This window comes from Xenopus tropicalis, chromosome 4, assembly GCF_000004195.4.
Source record: "Xenopus tropicalis strain Nigerian chromosome 4, UCB_Xtro_10.0, whole genome shotgun sequence".
Classification (NCBI taxonomy): domain Eukaryota; kingdom Metazoa; phylum Chordata; class Amphibia; order Anura; family Pipidae; genus Xenopus; species Xenopus tropicalis.
Genome location: NC_030680.2, coordinates 75,230,880 through 75,252,713, shown reverse-complemented (window position 1 = coordinate 75,252,713; position 21,834 = coordinate 75,230,880). Strand labels below are relative to the sequence as shown.

The 21,834-nt window shown below is 40.3% G+C and overlaps 1 protein-coding gene across 2 annotated transcripts in view; it reads left to right on the top strand.

The window, feature by feature from the left end:
* The window catches only part of vac14 (Vac14 homolog), an 84,968-nt gene extending 78,650 nt beyond the window's left edge, over nucleotides 1–6,318 (top strand). Inside the window, 2 exon segments of one of the 2 annotated variants that reach the window (NM_001142192.1) lie at nucleotides 3,727–5,706; nucleotides 5,868–6,318. In NM_001142192.1, the coding sequence (NP_001135664.1) occupies nucleotides 3,727–3,889 (163 nt within the window). In that variant the 3' untranslated portion in view covers nucleotides 3,890–5,706; nucleotides 5,868–6,318. 2 annotated transcript variants of the gene reach the window in all.
* Nucleotides 6,319–21,834: the final 15,516 nt, after the last annotated feature.

The window sequence follows — 21,834 nt, the reverse complement described above, 5'->3', positions numbered from 1 at the left end:
ACAAAAACCGGTGTAAAATTATGGAAAACTTAAAATCGGGGTATGTAAAATTGAGGTTTCATATATAGTTAGAAATTCTGAAGGTTGATCTATGTCTGGGAATACAGAATTTTAGTTTTATGGTTGTGTGAAATTTATTTCAAAGTTAAACCTAAGCAGATCCTTCTTGTCAACAGTTCAGATATTGTGAATATATTAATATATAGATATATTAAAATATTTTAGAAATAATAATATATATGAGTTTAAAATTGCAAGATGCTATATTGTCCTTCTCTAACTCAGTAATAAATAGATTAGCATAGCCGGGCCCATCTCATGTGAGTGCGATCATCTATAGAGGAATAGTGGGAGGTCAAGCTGAAGTGACCTACAGAGGAACAGAATATATATGTTACTGGAATGGGTCAATACTACAGGGAAATTATAGAGGAAGCAACCCCCGTGGTCTCCTACCTCTTTTTTTGCAGGGGGCCCAGGCCATATAGTTATGCCACTGATTTGATACTCTGAATAGAACTCTTGAAAGCTTTTGCTTGTATTAAATGCCTATTTCATAATCCATCACTAAATATCTATTTTGAACTTTTGGGGCGAAGGTCCTTGTGACAAGATAGCAAATACATTTGTATCTTATCCATAATTAATCTTAACTACTTTTCATATTGCATAGCAGTCAGTTTCCTTCTGTAAACTGCACCCTGCTCTCTCTGCTACATTTCAGTTTCAGAAAATGTATGTATGTATGTATATCTTTATTTATAAAGCGCTACTTATGTACGCAGCGCTGTACAGTAGAAAACATTAATACAAACAGGGTGTTAAGATAATAGATAAATACAAAGTATAATAATAAATACAGATAAATACAGCAGCAATAAGTTAAGAGTCAAGGACACAAGAGGATGGAGGTCCCTGCCCTGTAGAGCTTACAATCTATATGGGAGGGGTAACTAACAGACACAAATAGGCAAATATAAGTGCTGTAGGACACAGTGGGTGACACTACAATATAAAAGATCATTAATACATTGTGCCAGAGTGACATGAGAGAGAATGTGACTGTATGACAAACTAGATATATGCTGGAACAGTGAGAGATATAATACTGAAGGTGGATTTGATGTTGAGGAGTATAAGGTGACAGCATTTCTGTCTATAGCTGTGCTCAGAAAGGGGTGCTGATCTTTCCTTTGATGTTGTTATTCAGCTTCCAGAAAAGGAAGGAATCTACTAAAGCATCTGAAGCACATTTTACTCCGTACCATATGTTATTTTATATACACTGCACTGTTGCACACAAGCCCATGTGCTAGACACAGGGTCTGTGGCACTGTCATGGGTACACGAGATGAGCTGGTTATACTGTACTGTTAATGCATTGATGATAAGTAAGAGACATGTCAGTTATAGGTACACAGTAATGATTTCACATTAGTAGAGTATGATTTGACATAATACAATGACATCCAATATGAGTGCAATGAGATTGCTCTGGGGGTTACTCTATTAGTACTACAGGGGTGCTATTCGTTATAACAAATGCTTGAGATCTATCATTTTTCATATAAAGGTTCTCTCCTTCATTTGGAACACCATGCTCAAGTGTTGTGATAAAAATGAAAACAATACAATGCAGTTATTTTTCCTTACATCATGTATACAACTTAATGTCTTAGTTAGGGCAATAGTGCACGGGACAATGTTGGGCAGAGGCTTCAGTCAAGTGATTAAATCATAGAAATGGCTTTCCATGTTCCAAACAGTCATCTGACAATCGCCTACACAAGCATTTTCATTTGATTGTTGTAGGATGCAGTGGTAAATTAAAACACCCAAAAATCTAACTATGTGCCATTGTTCTAAAGAAAATACATCAGCCCAACATGAAGAATTGTACAATAGACTGGATTACCATTGCTGGTTGTCAGATCTCTCTTAGAGAGCTTTCATTTACCTACCATAGACACAAACAGACACACACCAGGGTAGGTCTCTTCAGTAACCAGTTTCCCTTCCAGTTTGAAATATTGGAAGGAACTCGGCATAAGGGGGCAGTGAACATCAGAATTAAACCAAGACTCCATTGCTGGCTTAGATATCTCCAGCGTTATGTCTTAAATTCTCTTGATTGCAATACTGATATATATTAGAGGCTTGCCACAGGGGCCCATGTGAAAATACACTTCTGCATTGGAACTACTGCTTTTTTTCTCCATGCCAATAGTGTTTCTACGTGTGCTTTCTCCTGGCAGCTAGCTTGGCACTTCAGGACGGCAGTGTTCATGGCAGTAGTGAGACTGTCAGATACCTTTTTATTTACACCTTATGCATTAGCTGTACAGAATTAAGATTATATGCACACATTCTCTGCAGAGATCAGAAATGAGCAGGACTATAGCCAAAAGTTCTAGTATTTCATCCATTTTCTCCTGTTTAAGCTCTTCCCTCTACCTCATTGCCCCTGTAGTATATTACACTCAGATGTGCAGGATATGATTGCTTCATGATGACAAGAAAAGATTTTTGTACATGCAGTAAACTCCCTTACCCTCTCCTTTTCCTAAGCTGTTTTCTGTATTTAACAACCCACCTGTGCTTTACATGTGTACCCTGGGCTCGTAATGCCCCTCATCTCCATCAATGTGTTCCAGACCCTGTACTCCTGCAGCTTCTGCATTTGCTAAAGATTTCCAGGAAAACACTATGCTGGCAATGCACTGACATCCTAATACATAGGTATTCTTATTTTTTCACTATAGATTTAGTTATCCAGATTAACAAGAATAATGCCAGTTCAAGACTGATGACTTCCTGCTGTGTTTGGCTTAGTTAAAGTGATCAGTCTCACCTCACTGCTGGAATTTTCTGCAGTCATCTGAGGAACTTTTATGGGATATTGGGATATATTCTGAACTTTTAACTTTTTACCCATCATTTTATTGCAAGCTTTATGCACAGCGTGATTGGTGTAACACAATAGGCACTGCATTGCTTATTCTTATGCTTTCCCAAGCCCCATAATGCTTACTGCATTAGTAATGGCACCATGATTCCCTTCACCATCACTAGTTTTCTGCTGCTTTCTATGCTTGCCAAAGTGTCTTTTCCACACTGGTCTAGGTTCCACCATCAACAACCTCTCATTTATTCTTGCACCCTTTTCTTTACAGCCATTTAATTCCTACACTTCCGCCACTAAATTTATCAATATATCCCACCCCCCCTCTTATTTCTATTTACATAGTCATCCCTACAGCTGCAGCAATCATCACCCCCACTTCTGCAATATTGAGGTGTTGCTTCCTCCTTAATATTGGTAATATGGCCATCCACTACTGTGGATTGTGGAACAGATGATGGAACTATTGGCATGCCAATATCTGAGCTCCTGTGTCACTTACAAAGTGCCTGCTGTATTTATCATAGGGGATGGTGGGGAACATTTAGTTATGTGGGGCCACCTCTCTTATGGTGGCTCTGATACTGCAGATAAAGTTTGGTTGGTACCTTGAGTCTTAAACAGCAAACTGCAACCTCACTACTTACATACATAATAAATTACATTGTTTTGTAATATCTACTTCAGTTTCCACTGTAGTTACTGTTTTAGAAAGCAGATCTTTCGTGCTAAAATGTATGCAAAGTTTCCATATAACTACTACATAGCACTACAAAAGCCAATCTTCCAGACATAGCCCATCTCTGTTTATTCCTCTCTTATAGAAACAAACAACCAGAATCCTCAAGAGCATCGAAGGAAGCTCCCGCAAGAATAGATGATGCCGAGCTGCTGCAACACTTTGAGAAGGTTCAGAAGAAGCACTTAGAAATACGGCACCAGCGTGCAGGTGCTGGGGAGTTGTTAGAACGAAGGCTTGTTCAGTGAGAGACGCTGCTGAAGAACCCTCACTGGCTCCTAATGGCACAAAGGCTTTTTGACTTGGCCACAGATGCTAAAGGTCCATGCCTGAATTCCTGACCTATAAGCCCTTGATCTAACAAAACCCAAACGTCAAGTCTGCAGCCACCAGAAATGACAAAACAACTTCCTCAAGAATGATATGTTGAAGGATAGAACTGTGGAATCCTACAGAGTATATTCAAGCATTATTTGAAACATTTAATTTGCAGGACCTTGATATGATATGATCCTTCCTTTGATATGACCCTTCCCTAACGGTGGAAGTAACTGAGATATGCATTTAGTGTTGGCTACAAGGCTGTGATTGGCGCTATCTTGCTTTGTGTTATAGGAGATTCTACATGTCTGGGGTCAGTGATCTCATGGGAAATGCTGCAGATTTACCTGGAAAGTAAAATAAGTATTTGTTGCACCCATTTTCTGATCCAGTCAGTACTGAGCAGGAGTCCAAAAAGGTGTTTGTTTATGTGAGACAAGGGGCCACAGGTTCACAAATTTATCTGGAAATCCGTAGAACCAGAGGATTGAATGTTTTCATCTATAGAATAAACAAGCTTTCGGGGAGTGTACACATTAACAGCTGTTCTGTTCATTAATTCTATAAGATCTTATTACAAAACAGTTGTTATTGTCAGCTTTAGGAAACAGGTGTAAGAAACACATTGTGCAGATGTAGGCTAGAGGTCCTGTGTTATAGGTAACCTCCCATTTTAATATTTACAGGCTAGCTTTCCTTAAACAGTTACACAATGGTGCGACAATTACGAGCTGAATATGATGTTACATGGACCTACAGAATGTTATATGGGGCACCTGGGGAAAATTCCCTAGCTGCAACCTGTGTAGGCCAAAGATAGTTTTTAACCTGTAGTGCAGGGAAGTATGGGAATTATATAGCCGGGCAAGCTTTCGTTAATCACTTATTAAAGTCGTCTCACCCTGCCTTGTGATTGAACCTGCATAACTTTGTGATGGAACCAAAAAAATGGTTCCCAAATCTTGGTAGAGTACAAATCTGGAAAGCTCTGTATTGTTACAACTGCTGAATGAAACTTCCCACTTATTATGGCCTCTAACTTTGTTCAAAAGCAAGAAAACCCCCTGCTGTCAGACAGAGAGACTTCCCGCTAGCGAGCACAGGAAACTAACAGAATGAATGGCAAGATACAAGCTGAGAAATGTACTTTATAGCTTAGGGGATTTGTACTGGGATCCTGGAAAAACTACATATACATGACATTTAGTAAAATGGTCAGATTGCTTCTTTACCATCATGAGTCATGGCTCTCCTATCTAGTAAATAGGCCAGAGCTAGAACTAGGAATGACTGCACTGGGTGCTATATGTTATGGACCCACTTAACACAGCAACTATAGGCAGGAAGTCTGAGAAGAAGCTCCATACTGTACATAATGCATGTCTTGTGATTGCAGAGGCAGTTCAACAGCTCCTGGACTAGCAGTAGGGAGAGATGGTGCCTATAGTAGCAGTGGGGATAATAGCGCTGGGAAGGGATTGTGGCTGTGGGATAGCAGGTATAGTAGGGAGATATGGTGCCTTTAGTAGCAGTGGGGTGATAATAGCCTCTGAGAAGGGACTGTGGCTGTGAGATAGCAGGTATAGTAGGGAGAGATGGTGCCTTTAGTAGCAGTGGGGTGATAATAGCCTCTGGGAAGGGACTGTGGCTGTGAGATAGCAGGTATAGTAGGGAGAGATGGTGCCTTTAGTAGCAGTGGGGTGATAATAGCCTCTGGGAAGGGACTGTGGCTGTGAGATAGCAGGTATAGTAGGGAGAGATGGTGCCTATAGTAGCAGTGGGGATAATAGCGCTGGGAAGGGATTGTGGCTGTGGGATAGCAGGTATAGTAGGGAGATATGGTGCCTTTAGTAGCAGTGGGGTGATAATAGCCTCTGGGAAGGGACTGTGGCTGTGAGATAGCAGGTATAGTAGGGAGAGATGGTGCCTTTAGTAGCAGTGGGGGGATAATAGCCTCTGGGAAGGGACTGTGGCTGTGGGATAGCAGGTACAGTAGGGAGAGATGGTGCCTATAGTAGCAGTGCTGGTAAGTGACTGCAGCTGTGGAATAGCATGTGCTTACAAGAAGACAGCAATGCTTTATATCAGTGTTGTTCAATCTACAAACATTCAGTTGTTAAAAGTACAACTAACCACACATATAAACAGGCCAGGTGTGTGGGAGTTGCACTTTAACAACTGTAGATGATTATGATAACTAATGGGGGGCTGCAGTCTTTTGCCCCAGGCCTGCCCAGCACTACACATTACAGGCAGAAACATATTTTATGTTAATGTTGCATTTAGAGAGCCTAGTGACCAAATGAAGGATACAGAATTTTATAAAGTATTGCAAGATTAAATGGATTCCTTCTTATCATGGATGCCTTGTTTTTATTTGTTGGTGTTTCAGGTCATGATGCAGTGGTAAGCTGCCTATACATAACCACATGTGGGCAGGCGGTTTGGGTGATTTTGACTTTACTGCCTGATCTCCTTAGTGTGTATGTTTAAAGGAACAGTAACACCAAAAAATGAAATTGTATAAAAGTAACTAAAATATAATGTGCTGCTGCCCTGCACTGGTAAAAGTTGTGTGTTTACTTCAGAAAGTCTACTATAATTTATATAAATAAGCTGCTATGTAGCCATGGGGGCAGCCATTCAAAGGAGAAAAGGCACATAGCAGATAACAGATAAAACACTATTGTATCCTACAGAACTTATCTGTTATCTGCTATGTAACCTGTGCCTTTTCTCCTTTTTTCCAGCTTGAATGGCTGCCCCCGTGGCTACACAGCAGCTTATTATATAAATTATAGTAGTGTTACTGTAGCAAACACACCAGTTTTACCAGTGCAGGGCAATTGTGCATTATATTTTTATTACTTTAAAGCTTTTTCATTTTTTAGTGTTACTGTTCCTTTAAGTCTAAGTCTAGAGTCAGTTTGGAAAGAGTAATTGCACACAGGGAAATTTTCAGTATTTCTATCTCCTCAGAAATGTATTGCTCCAGTAACACTGCAAACACGATGCAGTCTTGCTTAATTCCAGGCGTAAATTGCTTTAAAGGGGTGATTCACGTTCATTATACATTTTAGTATGGTATAGAATGACCTATTCCTAGCAACTTTGCACTCCATATTCATTATTTTTTTTTTATAGTTTTTGAATTTGCCTCCTTTGGCCTTTTTCCTGCTTTCAAATGGGGGTAGCTGATCCAGCCAGCCAAAAATGATTGCTCTGTAAGGGTTATACTTTTATTGTTACTTTTTATCTATTGTTTCTCTATTCAGACCCTTTCCTATTTATATTTCAGTCTCTCTTTTAAACCATTGCCTATTTACTAAGGTAAATATGACTGTGGCAACCAGACAGCTGCTGAAATACGGAACTGGAGAGCTGCTGAACAAAATGCTAAATAACTGAAAAAATAACAAATGAAGACCAATTGCAAATAGTCTCAGATTATCAATGTCTAAATCATACTAAAAAGTAATTTAAAGGTGAACTATCACTTTAAAATAAAGAGCTGCATGCTTTCAAGTGATGGGCACCTGTCACAGAGCAGACCCATTCATTTTGTCCCCTGCCATAACTTGTTGGATAGAAAAAATGCTGCAAGTCTCCCCATGTGCCATTACGATAAAACACTATTTTGCCTACTTTTAGCCAGTGTCGGACTGAGATAGCAGGGGCCCACCAGAAAACCCTGGACCATGGGCCCACTCTCAAAACTTTAATTCCTCTTCTCCTCCCTCAGACTTTATTCTCCTAGTCTCTTTTCTCTACATACTATACTCTATTATTCCATCTATCAAGCTTCCTTGTTTCCATACAGAAATAGGGAATGGCCATGCAATTGGCCAAATAGAAGCAAGAGGGCCCACTGACACCTGGGCCCACCGGGAGTTTTCCTGGTATCCTGGTGGGCCAGTCCGACTTCAAAAACCTCACTACAGTATGTCACCTATAGCTTTATTGTCTGAGGCAGCATACCTAATGCAAATACTGACTCATTTAGCTCCAAATACAAAATACCAGTGTGCCCACCCTGAGATATACCTTTGACTGGTCTGCATGAAGAAGACAGTGGATGAAGTCTGTGTTGTCATTTTTATTTCTTCATTTGGTACATTTTAATATGTTGATTACAGTCTAGTCCCTATGGAAAAATTATGTGCAGGACAGCCCAAAAACCTGCAGGTTGGGGGGGTTAGGGCCACCAGTCACTCATCTAGCCGATCACATTTTATCCTCTTCTGCCTGGCTGGCCGGCACTCATTTGTATATTCGTGCCTTCCCTGCCCTCTCCAGTGACATCAGAGATGGGGCAGGCGTCGGCATATAAGCAGGAATGGCTTGCCAAGTTGGATTGAAGAGGGGTGGAGTTAGGAACACTTCTATGGTATTTTGGTTGACATCAAATGGTAGATTTTGTAATGCAACTGCAATGTAGCAACAAAGCAGTCTTGCTCCATATTGGGCCCTATTATCATTTGACCAAGTGGAAGCAAGGTCTGTAAGCTGAGGAGGGCAGTCATTACATGGAGCCATAGTGCTCACCTTACATCACACCACACCCTCTAAATTTGCTTAGATCTCACTATAGCCAATGAGCATAAGCATATTATATATATATATATATATATATATATATATATATATATATATATATATATAATCTGGGAGCAGATAATAGTGTTACTAGACAACCCTAAATATTAACATTTCTGCCATTATGACTTGCTATTACAAACTGGGGGTGCTGGGAGTTGTAGGTCCACTGTAGAGCATTATGCTGGAACATTTATAGTGATACCAAATTCAGGACAGCACATGAGAAAGTCTGAGCCTGACACCAACCATTTATGGAGCTCAAAGCCTGAGCTTTATTTTCAGTAAGAAAATAGAAACCCAGTTAAATGCCAGGCTTAAAACATGCCATGGTAGGACTGGAATCATGTTGGCCTCTTCATAATATAACATAGTGTCAAGTAAAAAAAAAATTCCAGTATCATGAAAGGATAAACCTATATAGAAAGCTGTTCTCTTATTGTACAGTTCATGATATTGCTTTGTACACAAGCTAAAATGTAGAAGTTGGCCAGTGATGGATTTCACATGTTGGAGGGAGGGTGAGGAGGTTCAGAGGATGGGGAGTGGGGCCTCTGGTTCCCACGGCTCCGGGATGCGTTCTCACGGACGCTGGACCCCAGCTCCCAAAGCTTCCGCTCAGCCCTCTCAGGAATGCTTTGTGCAGAGCATTTACCCAAGAGAGTTCTGGGTGCTTGTCATTGTGTGTGTTTACGTAACCTCTTCCCTGCCAGAGAACCACAGAGCAGCATTCACTGCCACAGTTACAGCCTGTAACTCAGCTTTACTACAACGTGTTATACAGGGCAACCTTGAGGTCTTTAACTCCTCTGCCCCTTTTTCTGGACAAAAATCCTGAAATATTATATTTGCCAAATTACAATTCTCTTTATCCACTTTTTTTGTTTTCTACAAAAATAGACAATGCTGATCATTAACTGATAACAACTCTTCATGACTGTATTTTGGTAGGTTACCTGCTACCAGCAGATATATATACGGCAGAACTGTGACTTTCAGCAGATAAATGGAGCAGTGCCTTGTATAACTCATCTTTTTATTCTATTCTTCACATAATAATTCCTTATGTCAAGCTTAAAGGGAGTGACAATGTACTTTTTGTCGTGGCTACAAAACACCAGAAAATAACTTGCCATAGGGGATAGTGAGAATTGCCTTAGCATACAAAGACATTTTTGAGTGATTACGTGGTTTAAGTGTTTTAGCAGAGGTGATTCTTAGTTTCCCCTATGGGAGTTTCTGGCATTTTGTAGCTGTGACAATGCATCATGTGACAATGCAAAATAACATACTCACTCCAAAAGGGGCTCAAATTAGGTAAAACCCATCAGAGTCACAGGTTAAACCTTCGAGTACACTTGGGTGAAGGCACACAGAGCATATTTCTGCCTGAAAATGCCAGATATATTGTACATGAGATTACTGAGAGGCTCAGACTGCAGGGTCTGCTTCTTTTTTTATTGCATATAAATCCCAGGACCCAGCTTTCTCTCAGGTAGCAGAACCGGTGGGGAGTGGGGATTTATACACAAGTGGGCAGGGGGATGTGTGCAGGCAGGGGGGGAGGTGGCTGGATAGGGTTTGTTACTCTGCGCCTGGCCCCTCCGAAGATTTTTTTTTTTTGCAGGAGGGCCCAGTGCAGAGTAGTTATGCCACAGTTTGATGGGGTTCTTAATAAGCACAGAAAAAAATGTTAATCACTTGGGGGCATCAACCACTAAATACATCCAATCAAATATCTTCTCTTCAGTGAAATACAGATCTCCTTAAGGGCTCTTACACAGGGGCATTTTTATCACACCTAAAAGCATCAGCTAATTTGTTTTATTATATTTTGCCTGGTTGTACTCATGAGTTGATAGAATAGAGTTTGGAACTGAGAAAAACACACTTAGGTGCATTTATTAGCAGAGAAGTGCTGGTCTAGGGTAAAGGCTGATTTGTTCACTCACTCTGTCTGGCATTGCCATTGGTGGAAGTATAAACCTCAAAAAGGGGTTATTCCTTTTCTGAAGCAAGTAATTCACCCAAGCCATAACAATATGGGGTTCAGGCTGTGTCACTGCAACGGCCTATGGGGCCTGAGGGGGGCCCTTTGGGCAAGAGATTTGGCAGAAGGGAAGGATGCATTTTATAGTGTGCAGGGATGAATAAACAATCCTACATGCAGGTCTTAAGAGATATGGGCGAATAGTGGGGGAGGGTTGGGTTAACTGAGGTCATGACCATATTTTATATTGTTGCCCGAGTACACCAGCCAGCCTTCAACACACCTTCAGTTACATAATTATTATTTGTGCAAATGGAGAATATTAAAAACAGCTAGAAATTCACAGAGCTGAACCATTCTTATTTTTAGCTGCTGGCATGTGACTAGGGGTTGCCATAATCCCTATGATCCTTATAGTGATGAGAAACAAGAATATGACAGCAGTAGAACTTGGCCTGTATAACTTGGCCCAGCTGCGTGTGACCAGACCAAAAGACATCACCAAAGCAATAAACATCCCATCAAGCTTGGGGTCATGTGCTATCATCAGTTGGAAAACAGATGCACAGTTTTCCTGCTTGATATGCTGCCAAGCTTTACCTGCATGCCAGCTCTATTCCCATGTGTATAGAATAAGGATTTTCTGGTTCCATTCCTGCTGCATGCAAACTCAACAGACTGCACCTCATATAATGCCGCCAAAGTGCCCTGTTTGCACAAATGGCAATGGTGGCTGCCATGGATAAAGTAAGAGATCACCATCTAGGGGGCAGCTGTATACGGTGATGGTGAGGTCTGTGCATTGGTGCAACAAGCAAGGCACAGCAGATCAGTAATCCAAATCTCTAAATAATGTATAACTTACTAACCTTTTTAATTTGAACAGTTTATAAAATTCTCTTCAGACAGGTAGTAATGGCCAGTGCTGCTGTTGAGATAAAGAATGGTTTAATAAATAGGGAAATTAGTTGATAAATCAACCCCATATGAGGTAACAGCATACCAGACATGACCAGCGACAACGATAATCACAACTTCCATGCCTCAAGTAATTTTCAGTGGAGCTGCAGTCCTTATTATTGAAAGATAACATTGTCAGATACTGAAAATGGAAACACTGATGTGAAAACTTGGAAACAATAAAGTGAAAACATACAACAATAAAAGGGATAATTTATTAATGGTAGACAACAGGCCCAGAATGGCAATCTGTGGATTCTGGCAAATGCCAGTGGGGCTGTCACTATTTATTGGGCTGGTGGGGGGCTGTTTGGACCTCTGTGTACTTGGAATGCCAGGGCCTATTTTGAATCCCAGTCCAGACCTGATAGACAAGATGCATTAATGGGCATAAAACTATGCATGTGCCTACCTGATTTTCTGTAAAGCAGTGTACTGCAACCCTTTGCCTGTTATGCTTAGCTCAGGTGCAAGGTGCAGTTGGCTCTTGCAGTTTTACTAAAGACCTGTCTTGAGAGGCCCAAGGTGCTCCATCTTGTGCCAACAGACAAATGCACAAGTAAGGGGAATGTAAGTACACACCCATGTCCCTCCCACATGCTTCTCCCTTATATGGTAAGAGCAGTTTGCGCTCAAATTCATGCTATTCACTAACTGGTTCAAAATATTTGCCTTCCAAAACTGGACAGAGAAGGTTGCAATGGTGCTGGAATGATCACGGGTACATTATGTACAAAAAATAATTTGTTTTTTTTTGGCATATTGTCCAATGTATCAAACGTCTTTGGTTTCCACAAAGTACGCATGAAGAGCTTATGTTCACTCTAGTTTCTGTAGAAGGCACATCTCTGTTAGAAGGACAATATACAACGCATGTTAAAAATGCATTCTGTATTCTTGTTTTAATGCCAAAAAGTCTATAGTTTTTTTGGTTTTTTTTTAAATGTATCTTTGATATTAAACAGGTAGAAAAAAGAAAATGTAATAAAATTTGCTACTACAGTAAACACGCTGTAATCTACACAATTTATCTGTTATCTGCTACAAGTATGGGATCTGTTATTCAGAATGCTCAGGATCTGGGGTTTCCCAAATAAGATATCTTTGTGCAATTTGGATCTTTATAACTTTTGAATTATTTTATTGAGATGAAGTCTATGGGAGATGGCCTTTCTGTGATTCGGAGCTTCCTGGATAATGGGTTGCCGGATAATAGATTAGATAACTGTATATAAATTAGAGCCTTTTGGCAACATTCAGCCTCTATAACTGCACAGTAGCTAATTCATATAAACCAGGGATCCCCAACCTTTCTTACTTGTGAGCCACTGTCAAATGTAAAAAGACTTGGAGAGCAACACAAGCACCATAAAAGTTCATGGAGGAGCCAAATAAGGGTTGTGATTGGCTATTAGGCTGCCTCTATGCACACTATCAGCTTACAGGGGGCTTTATTTGGTAGGAACTCTTGTTTTTATTCAACCAAACTTGCCCCCAAGTCAGGAATTCAAAAATAACTACCTGGTTTGGGGGCACTGAGAGCAACATCCAAGGGGTCAGTGAGCAACATGTTGCCCCCGAGCCACTGGTTGGGGATCACTGATATAAACTATAGTAGAGTTTCTAAAGTAAATTACAGTGGAATCCCGGTTTGACGTACCTGCATTGTACATTTTCCCAGATATCATGTCTTTTTTGCAGACCAGTGCAAGTAAATCACATTCATTCTTGCATGCATTTTGGGTTTTTCTGGATTTTACTGAGATTTTCTGCAGTCCCTGGTAAATTGTAAAATTAGAGTTTCACTGTAAACTTTTTACCAGTGCAGGGTAACAGTATATTTTATGTAAATGCATTTAAAACACTTTGATGTTACTGTTGTCTCAAACTAAAATAATTGGCAGAACAAATTTCAATACAAATCCTGTTTATTTGGGGCACTGGCTGAACCCAGGTGTATATTACTTTATTAGGTTCACCTAAGCCACACATTGTGTATGATTTATGTAGTTAAACGCCAGAAGGCCAAGCAATAGGCAGTAAAATTCAGACCAATCCAAGTCCTGTCTTAGACTTGAAGCCAGTGCTGCCCACCCTAAGAAACTTGTCCATGTGGTGCTTATCTGCCCGGAGGCCTGCCTGTGAGGGGTTTAATAGTAGTAGCTCCATAAATGCTAATCCTAATCCAGAGCTGTAGCCTTCTGGCACAGCTGCTTTGTTCTGGGGAAGTGCTGCCCAAAACACATTGCACCATGAATAACCTTTTATACAATGATTCATTTTCCACTTCCTTTCCTCTGCATATGAATAAATAGCTTAAACTAGGAGAAGAACATTACCTATTTGTTATTTATACATGAGTGGGAGCAGCCATTTTGCTTCCTTTCATTCAGGTACAGACAGCTGTAGAACAGCATCATATATTAATTTTACCTCTAGTGGTGCTGCTCTATGGCTCTTAATAATGGAATGTATCAGCCTATACATGCTTGTTGTATGTCCTTTTGATAATTAAAAATGAAAATATATGGAAATTAGCTGCCCAGGAAGCCACAGAATGCCCTCATTGTACTTTAAGATTTACAATTTCTAATAAATAAGGAGGCATTTCCCTTTTGATTAATGTCTTGCAAGAGTCCCCCAGTATACACTGAGAGTGTGAAAGCACTGAAATTAATTTCCCTGTAGAAATCCAATTTCTAGCAATACCCTGGCAAAGAAATGGTTACTGCAGTCATTACTGTGACCCAGTCAGTGGTTTCTTTCCAATGTTAGAAAGCCCTGGCAGGCGGCATGTTTCCATGGGTACAGAGAGAATCACAGCAACTGATAGAGCCTATGTCAGCATTTTGTTCTGGTCCATGAGGAGTAGCACTAAAACCTGGGCACTCAGAACCAGACATATTTATCCTAAATATGGTAACATAATGCCATCTTCATAGCAAGGATCTTGTTCTTTTAATGTTTTGTTAATGTCCAACCTGTGGCTGTCTAGTGGTATTGAACAACACGTAGAAATCCTAGTATAAAAGGAGATAAATGCAGGCTGTGCATCCCTCAGCTTAAACTTGCCAGTTCAGCTCCAGCCTGGAAGCAGAAGAGAGAAAAGACTTGTAATCACACTGATCAAACTTGGGTTTGCTAAGGAAACATTTACAAAATAAAGGCTCCCTTAAATCAAAGCCTGCTTGTATAAAAAGATGTGCCTCTATATTAACAATATATCCCCATAAATCACCTAGGCCCACAGAGAAATCATTAGGAACAAACAATGGTTTTCTCTGCACTGCAAATTCACAAAGACAGCCGCTAATGAAAAGCAAGTCAGATTAAGCACTGATCTGAGGGAAGCCCAGCACTGGAGGCTGTTCCTGCCCAGCTAAGGGAGCGTAGAACAAATCAGCTTCTTTCTTTTCTGTGGGAATGCCAATCAATTTCTCACCTCAAAGGACGACTGGGGATGTTTCTGAATCCTCTGAATTTCTTGATAATGTGTTCCTCAGCAAAGCTGGATGTTGGCCAGCCATAGTATCCCTCCTGTGGCTCCACCGTATTTTACATCGGAAATGTGCAACATACAGCATTTGTTAGAAGTATAGACTAAATGACAGGTCTACCCTAGCAGTCTAACAAAGGAGACATTTGTTGGACAAAGCTGGCTTTCCCCTATAATAAAAAATAAATATTTCATACAAATATAATACACATGGCTTCAAATTTACAGTGGAATTGATTTCTAACAATATAATTTGACAAATGGTCAAACAAAAAACATGGTACTGGATTTAGATTTCACCACTAATATCAAAAGTATTGCAAATCAAACAATAATGCAACGCCTGGGTAATTGCGTAGTATTTAATATGTGGAACACCCTGCAAGGTGGGAAAGGCATGTGGTACAAATATGTGTTATATGTGGCCTCAGTTCTCAGCTGAGACCTTATTGAACTAATGGAGGAAAGTGAGATGTATGTGAACTGTAACTCTTATGTGCTGTGACAGTAGAAATATTGGGATAAACTTGGACCCAGTGGTTCTAATCCAGGAACTATGGAATTATTGAATATCAAAATAAAGAATAATTGAATAATAGATACTTGCTTTGTACAAAGATTATGCAAATAGATTCAGGCAGATTCAATGCACTTACACAGAGCCTATGATTAAGTGCCATTGGGGCACGACACACATAGGGCAAATGGAGATGTTGATTCTTTTAATGTAATCATCCAAAAAATATTTTTTTTATTCTTATTTTTTGTGGCCTTTGTGGTATCCGTGGTATCCTTGAGTGTCTGGATGCCCCCTTTTCTTGCTGCTGTCAATGTACTCATACACCCATACTAATTCTACTAATTTGAGGAAATTGTATAGGCCATATAGGCTCATCAACAGGTATGGCAACTCAGTGTACGGAATCCTCTCAGTGGATCCCTTCCAGGGATAATAACTCTAGTCTGGATGTCATTTCACTTTGGTTGCTACACTAAACAGGTGTAGTCTAGGGATTACTAAACCAACAATATCTCTTTTGTGCAGCTTATAACTGCTCTTGCCGGTGTCTGACTCGTGTGTGATCTGTTAAGCTGGCCATACATGCACCAATATTATTGTATGAAACCTCATTTTTTGACCGATATCGCAAAGGCTGCAGATATCAGTCATCTCGTCGATCAGGTGGGTTAAAAGATTTTGATCAGGCACTGCTGAAGGCTTCCGAGCAAAATCTGTGTTTAGGGCTGAATCGGCAGGTGGAGGTAGAATCCCTATTGTTTCTACCTCCATATCTGACGATTTAGCCCTGATTGTCAATGGGGGAAAGAACGATATTTCCTGTACCTCCTTAATGGACTAGGGATATGAAAAAAAAACTTAGACCAATGGGAATACTTCCCACCTACAGGACATAAGTTACCACCGTAGGACCTGCAACGATAGGGACAAGTAATTATTTCACATCCTCTACATTTGTTACAAAAATAAACATTAAGGGGATAATGTAATAAAGTTTCCCAGGAGCAGTTACCCATAGCTGGAAGTATTTACTGGTCACCTGTTTAAAAGCAAACATCTTATTGGTTTCTATTGATTACTGCTCCTGGGCAAACTTGGTGCCTTTTATTACATATGAGGTATAGTAGGCTAACAAAGACAGTAGGAAAGCACAGTTATTCAAAGTCTGCTCTAAGCCACTCAATCAATTGAACCAAATTTAAAACAGCCAGTCTTAACTTAATAAAATTGGTCTAGTTGCTTTGCCCCACACCCTTCGCTCAGGGGGTATTTTTTCTCACAACTAGCTTTTTTAAAAATCGGATAAACCAAATTTATTCATGGCCACTCACCACACTGATCCAATGGTCTGGGTGCAGCGCCACAGACCCATATCAAAGGGAGACCCAGCAGTCACAAGCGGAGGTAATTAAGAAACAAAGCTTTATTTTACATAAATTTCAGGATTGATGTGAAATAAAGCTTTGTTTCTTAACCACCTCCATTTGTGTTTGGAGTGCGCACCCATCAGAGAAATTGTGCTTGTACTTGATTTTTATGTTGTAATAAATAGGAAACTTGTCAGAGGGGTTGTCCTTGCTGGGGAAGTAAGGGCTATGTCACACTTAGTTATTTCTCTTCTAACTAAGAAAATGCCAATATGGCCAGAATCCATTCTGTGTCTTCTAGCAGTGACAGCAATGGCATTTGCCTCTTACCCTGCATAAAGTGCAGATTTCAGTCTTGACAAGTATTCTCATGGTGAAATCCATCCCATGTGCATAGTTCCAAACAGATGCTGATTGTGTCACTGGCTTTAATCCTGTTCCTCTACTGACAGGTGATAAAGATAAGATACAAGCATGGCCCTGCCTTAAGTCACCCGTGGCACCTGAGTAATAAGCTATGCTATGTGTTGATTAAAGAGCATGCTATTTTCCTTCAACCTAAATATTTCCTACCACTTTATTTTACTTAAATAGCTGCTTAAATGGATTTTATTACCTCTAGTAAGGAGCGGGTGGCTGCTAGTTTTGAGAGATAGTTCATTCAGAAGTCATTGCAGTTGAAATGCAGCTGAGTTTGCCATTTTTAGTGAGTTGCAGAATCCCTTTTCATTCATTCCTGCCAAATTAAATTTTTCCCTGGGCATCAAAACAAAATGCCAAATTCTGATTTTTAATGAAGGTAAACATTCATGTTCAAAACAGAATAACGTCTGAATGGAGCCAGGCATGTAAAACCTTATTTTAGGCCAGACACCAGGAGACTGTATATACCAATGGCTCCAGTGTGGTGGATGAATATGCATAGCCTAGACTTTTCTTTGCTTGGAGCTGCATGTGCCTTATACAGGCTGAACAAGCTAATGCACCCAAAGAATAAAATATTAGTATTGGAAAAACTTTATGTTTTTCATTCTTGCACATTGTTTGACACACAAAATCTTAAAACCCCAATTTTCAAAATGCATTATCTGGAGACAAAGAGCAAGACATGAAATAGGCACAGACAGGAAAAAGGGCATGCCCAAAGACATAACAAAAGGGAATGTTCATATGCCCCATTCCACCCCATAATGGATTAAGTGACTCCTTTGATGCTATAAAGGGGCAGAACTAGGGAGCCAAGAACAATTGTTGCATATCAATGACAAAGTGTAATTTGTAAAAGTAAAAAGTATGGCAAACACTGTAGAGATTTTTAATGATAGTCATTTCCCTTATTTTGCTTTTTTCTCTTCCTTTGTCATGCATGTGAGCTGACACTTTTCCTTCCAGCTTCCATCTGGGCACAGCAAGGGCTGCAGCTGCACAAGACTCTAACTTCCTCCACTTTGCTCACACGTTAACACCCCATTAGCCAATCTGTACTTTCTATATACAATGTGAGTAATGTTACCCCCTGCGAGTTAATTTATACTAAACCTCATACAATCCTGTTATTGCCATCTCAAAAAAATAAGCTTTACTGTCTCTGGACTCATGTCTGTGTAAGAACTACAGATGTTTCAAGAGAATAGAATAAAAATAAATTCAGTTATATCTGGTATACGGTATTTTTCTGCAAAATATATGGCCTACATAACTCTACAGGATTAAGACAAATCTTGTACAATGTTAGCAAAAGGCAGATAGCAACTGTTTCAGTATATAATCTAGTGCAGTGATATCCAACTTCTGTGGTACTGAGGGCCAGAATTATTCTGGCCTACATGGTGGAGCGCCGATAATGGAAGCCAGTTTTGACCACTCCCCTTTTCTAAACTGCACCCAGTTGTGATCCATGTTAACCCATGTTATCACAAGAACTTTTAAGACCATACTCACATTAATGGCACAGCAAGAATTCAAATGGTTGGTGCTTCACTGCAGGAATATCACCCTTCATTCATATGTTAAAGAGGTTAATGTCATATTAAGACATACCCTTTAATTCATATGCCTCCTCCTCCTCCCCTGTGGATAGCAGAGCAACCCCTAGCACATAATTACACACCTTATGGACCATATAATGACTGTATCCAAATGCTAACAAACTCCCAAAACAACCCCTGCCAGGTTCACCTCCCACAAGCAGCATAGGACAGAGTATGGCACACACAGGCAGCATAGGGCAAGCAGTGTATGGCACACACAGGCAGCATAGGGCAGGCAGAGTATGGCACACACAGGCAGCATAGGGCAGGCAAAGTATGGCACACACAGGCAGCATATGGCAGTCAGGGGGCCAGTTTATCGCAATACTGATACCATTTTAAGCTTACACAAAGGTAAGCAGCCACAGCAGCCAGACAGGTGGGGGCCACACAAAGGTTGTGGCCATGAGCCGCCAGTTGAACAGCACTGGTCTAATGTATTTAGTTTTCATGGGGAAGGAAAGGGACTGCACATTGGCTTTAAATAGAAAAAATAGTCCTTCAAAAGGAGTATCATCCTCTCATAATTTCTGTTTTGTACATATTTTTGCTATATATAGGGGAGTTTCTTTTACAGAAAATACCTTTAAAAGTAAATAAATTAGGTAATTTAGAACAGATGTAAAGTTGTATCCTCTATCCGCTAACTTTTTTTGTCAATAAGTCAGCTTATTGTTTTGTTTGAAAAAGGGTGACATAATGGGGCAGTGATAGTTACATAGTTACATAGGGTTGAAAAAAGACCAGAGTCCATCAAGTTCAACCCTTCCAAGAAAACACAGCACATGCAACCTATACTTACCAATCTATACACTCACATACATAAACTATATATACAAACATTAATACTAACTGTAGATATTAGTATCACAATAGCCTTGGATACTATGCTTGTTCATGTACTCATGCAGGCCCCTCTTAAAGGCATTAACAGAATCTGCCATTACCACATCACTAGGAAGGGCATTCCACAACCTCACTGTGCTCACCGTGAAAAACCACCTACGCTGCTTCAAATGGAAGCTCCATTCCTCGTCTTATCTAAAGGGGTGGCCCATCTGCCTATAATCCCCTATAATGTGCTTGTACAGAGTAACCATGTTCCCTCGCAAGCGCCTCTTTTCCAAAGAAAAAAACCCAACCTTGACAGTCTAACCTCATAGCTTAAATCTTCCATCAGACATGATGTAAAGGGGCAGGTGATTCAAGGGGGTGGAGTAATGAGATAAATGTGGGTGGATTGTGGTCCATTTGGAGGAAGGAAAAGGGTAAGAATTGGGGAGCTTAAATGATTCATAATACTAACCCTGACAATTGCAGGGGTTTATATTATTGATTGCTAACAATGGACTCCTAAAAGGCTGCTAAAAGACCAATGGGCCGGACCTGGCCCGCGGGCTATAGTTTGCCCACCCCTGGTCTAAACTTTGATCCCCTCAAAAAATTGCCTTGGCCATTCAACCACTGCTGCACACAGGAAAGCTGATTAGCCATGAGGCAAAACTGCACTGACCAATGACCTGATTTACTGAATGTTTGGGGGACAGGACTACATTTTGCCTAATGGTTGAATCAACAGAAGACTGTCAGTTTGCCGTCCACATTAACAGCTGCCCGGATAATTGGTGAGATGTATATGCAACACTGCCTGTGTATGACCAGGTTATTGTTAAAAGAACAGTAAACACAAAATTAAAGTGTTTTAAAGTATTACAAATAATAATGTACTGCACTGGTGTGTTTGCTTCAGAAACACTACTATAATTTATATAAGCAAAGCTGCTGTGTAGCCATAGAGGAAGACATCCAAGCTGGAAAAGACGAGTAAAAAAACTAATTTCTAGCAGGTTTCCACACTTCATATCCCTGCTTTAGAGCAGTGTTACCTAAACTGTGAGTCTGGCCTAATGCAGTGGAATGCTGGGACAACTTAAAGGGCATTTGGTTTGCCATGTGGAGGGTATTTATGAAACTCTAATAGGAAGCAAAGGGCCTCCAACAGATATTGGACCAAAAAAGAACTCTGCTTTAAAATGTTAGCAGTACTCTCTGCCCTACGAATGCTCCTTCTGATACATAACATCCAAACGCTAACAGACCTGAGGACAGCAGTAGATTTACCGCCAGTATCTGGATTACTAAATAGGATGCTAACTGTAAATCTGCCACATGGGTCATTACCTTTCCATTTTGCCTTGAAGTGTGCTGGTGCTGACAAGGGATCATGTAGAGTGCAGTTAAGGAAAAAGGTGATGGGGGAGGAAATATTCCTTTTTTTCCACATTATGTTTCTGAATAGTTACTTTTCTCTTTCTGCCAGCCTTCTCAGTACTGTTTATCTTTCCAAGGGCTGCCTGCCAGTCAGGAGCAACAGGAACTTGGATCCTTATAGGCTACTGGAAAGTGTTATTAAATATTATACTGAAAAGTTGACTCAGTGAATCCTGCTTGGAAATATTTTGGGGCTCTGTTTGATTTGGGAGTCTAAGGTGACTGCCTTTACTACTGTGAAAAAATAATACCTAAAGAAAGTACATTTCTTCTAGAGCTGTGTGCAAGGCTCTGGGTAACCCCCTACATAAAATGCCCAGAAGGTCATAGGGGAGAAAGTATTTTACACAGACAGAAAGAGGTGGGATTTGGGGTCAGAGGTCACCACACACCAACAAAAGTGGCTAGGGTGAAATAAAAGGTAACTCAGTTCCTGCTTGCTCTGTTCCCACCAAGGCATTCAGCATTAGACAACCACACACCAGAGCTCTATAGCTTATAATGTGTGTGACTTAAGTAGCTGTGAATGTAGTTTGAATTTTCCCATATTCCCTTTCTGATCACCCTCAGTTTATAGTACAAAAAAAGTTTTGTCTAGCCAGTAAATGCGCAGTTGTGTGGCATCCTTGCCCTTCAATTAAT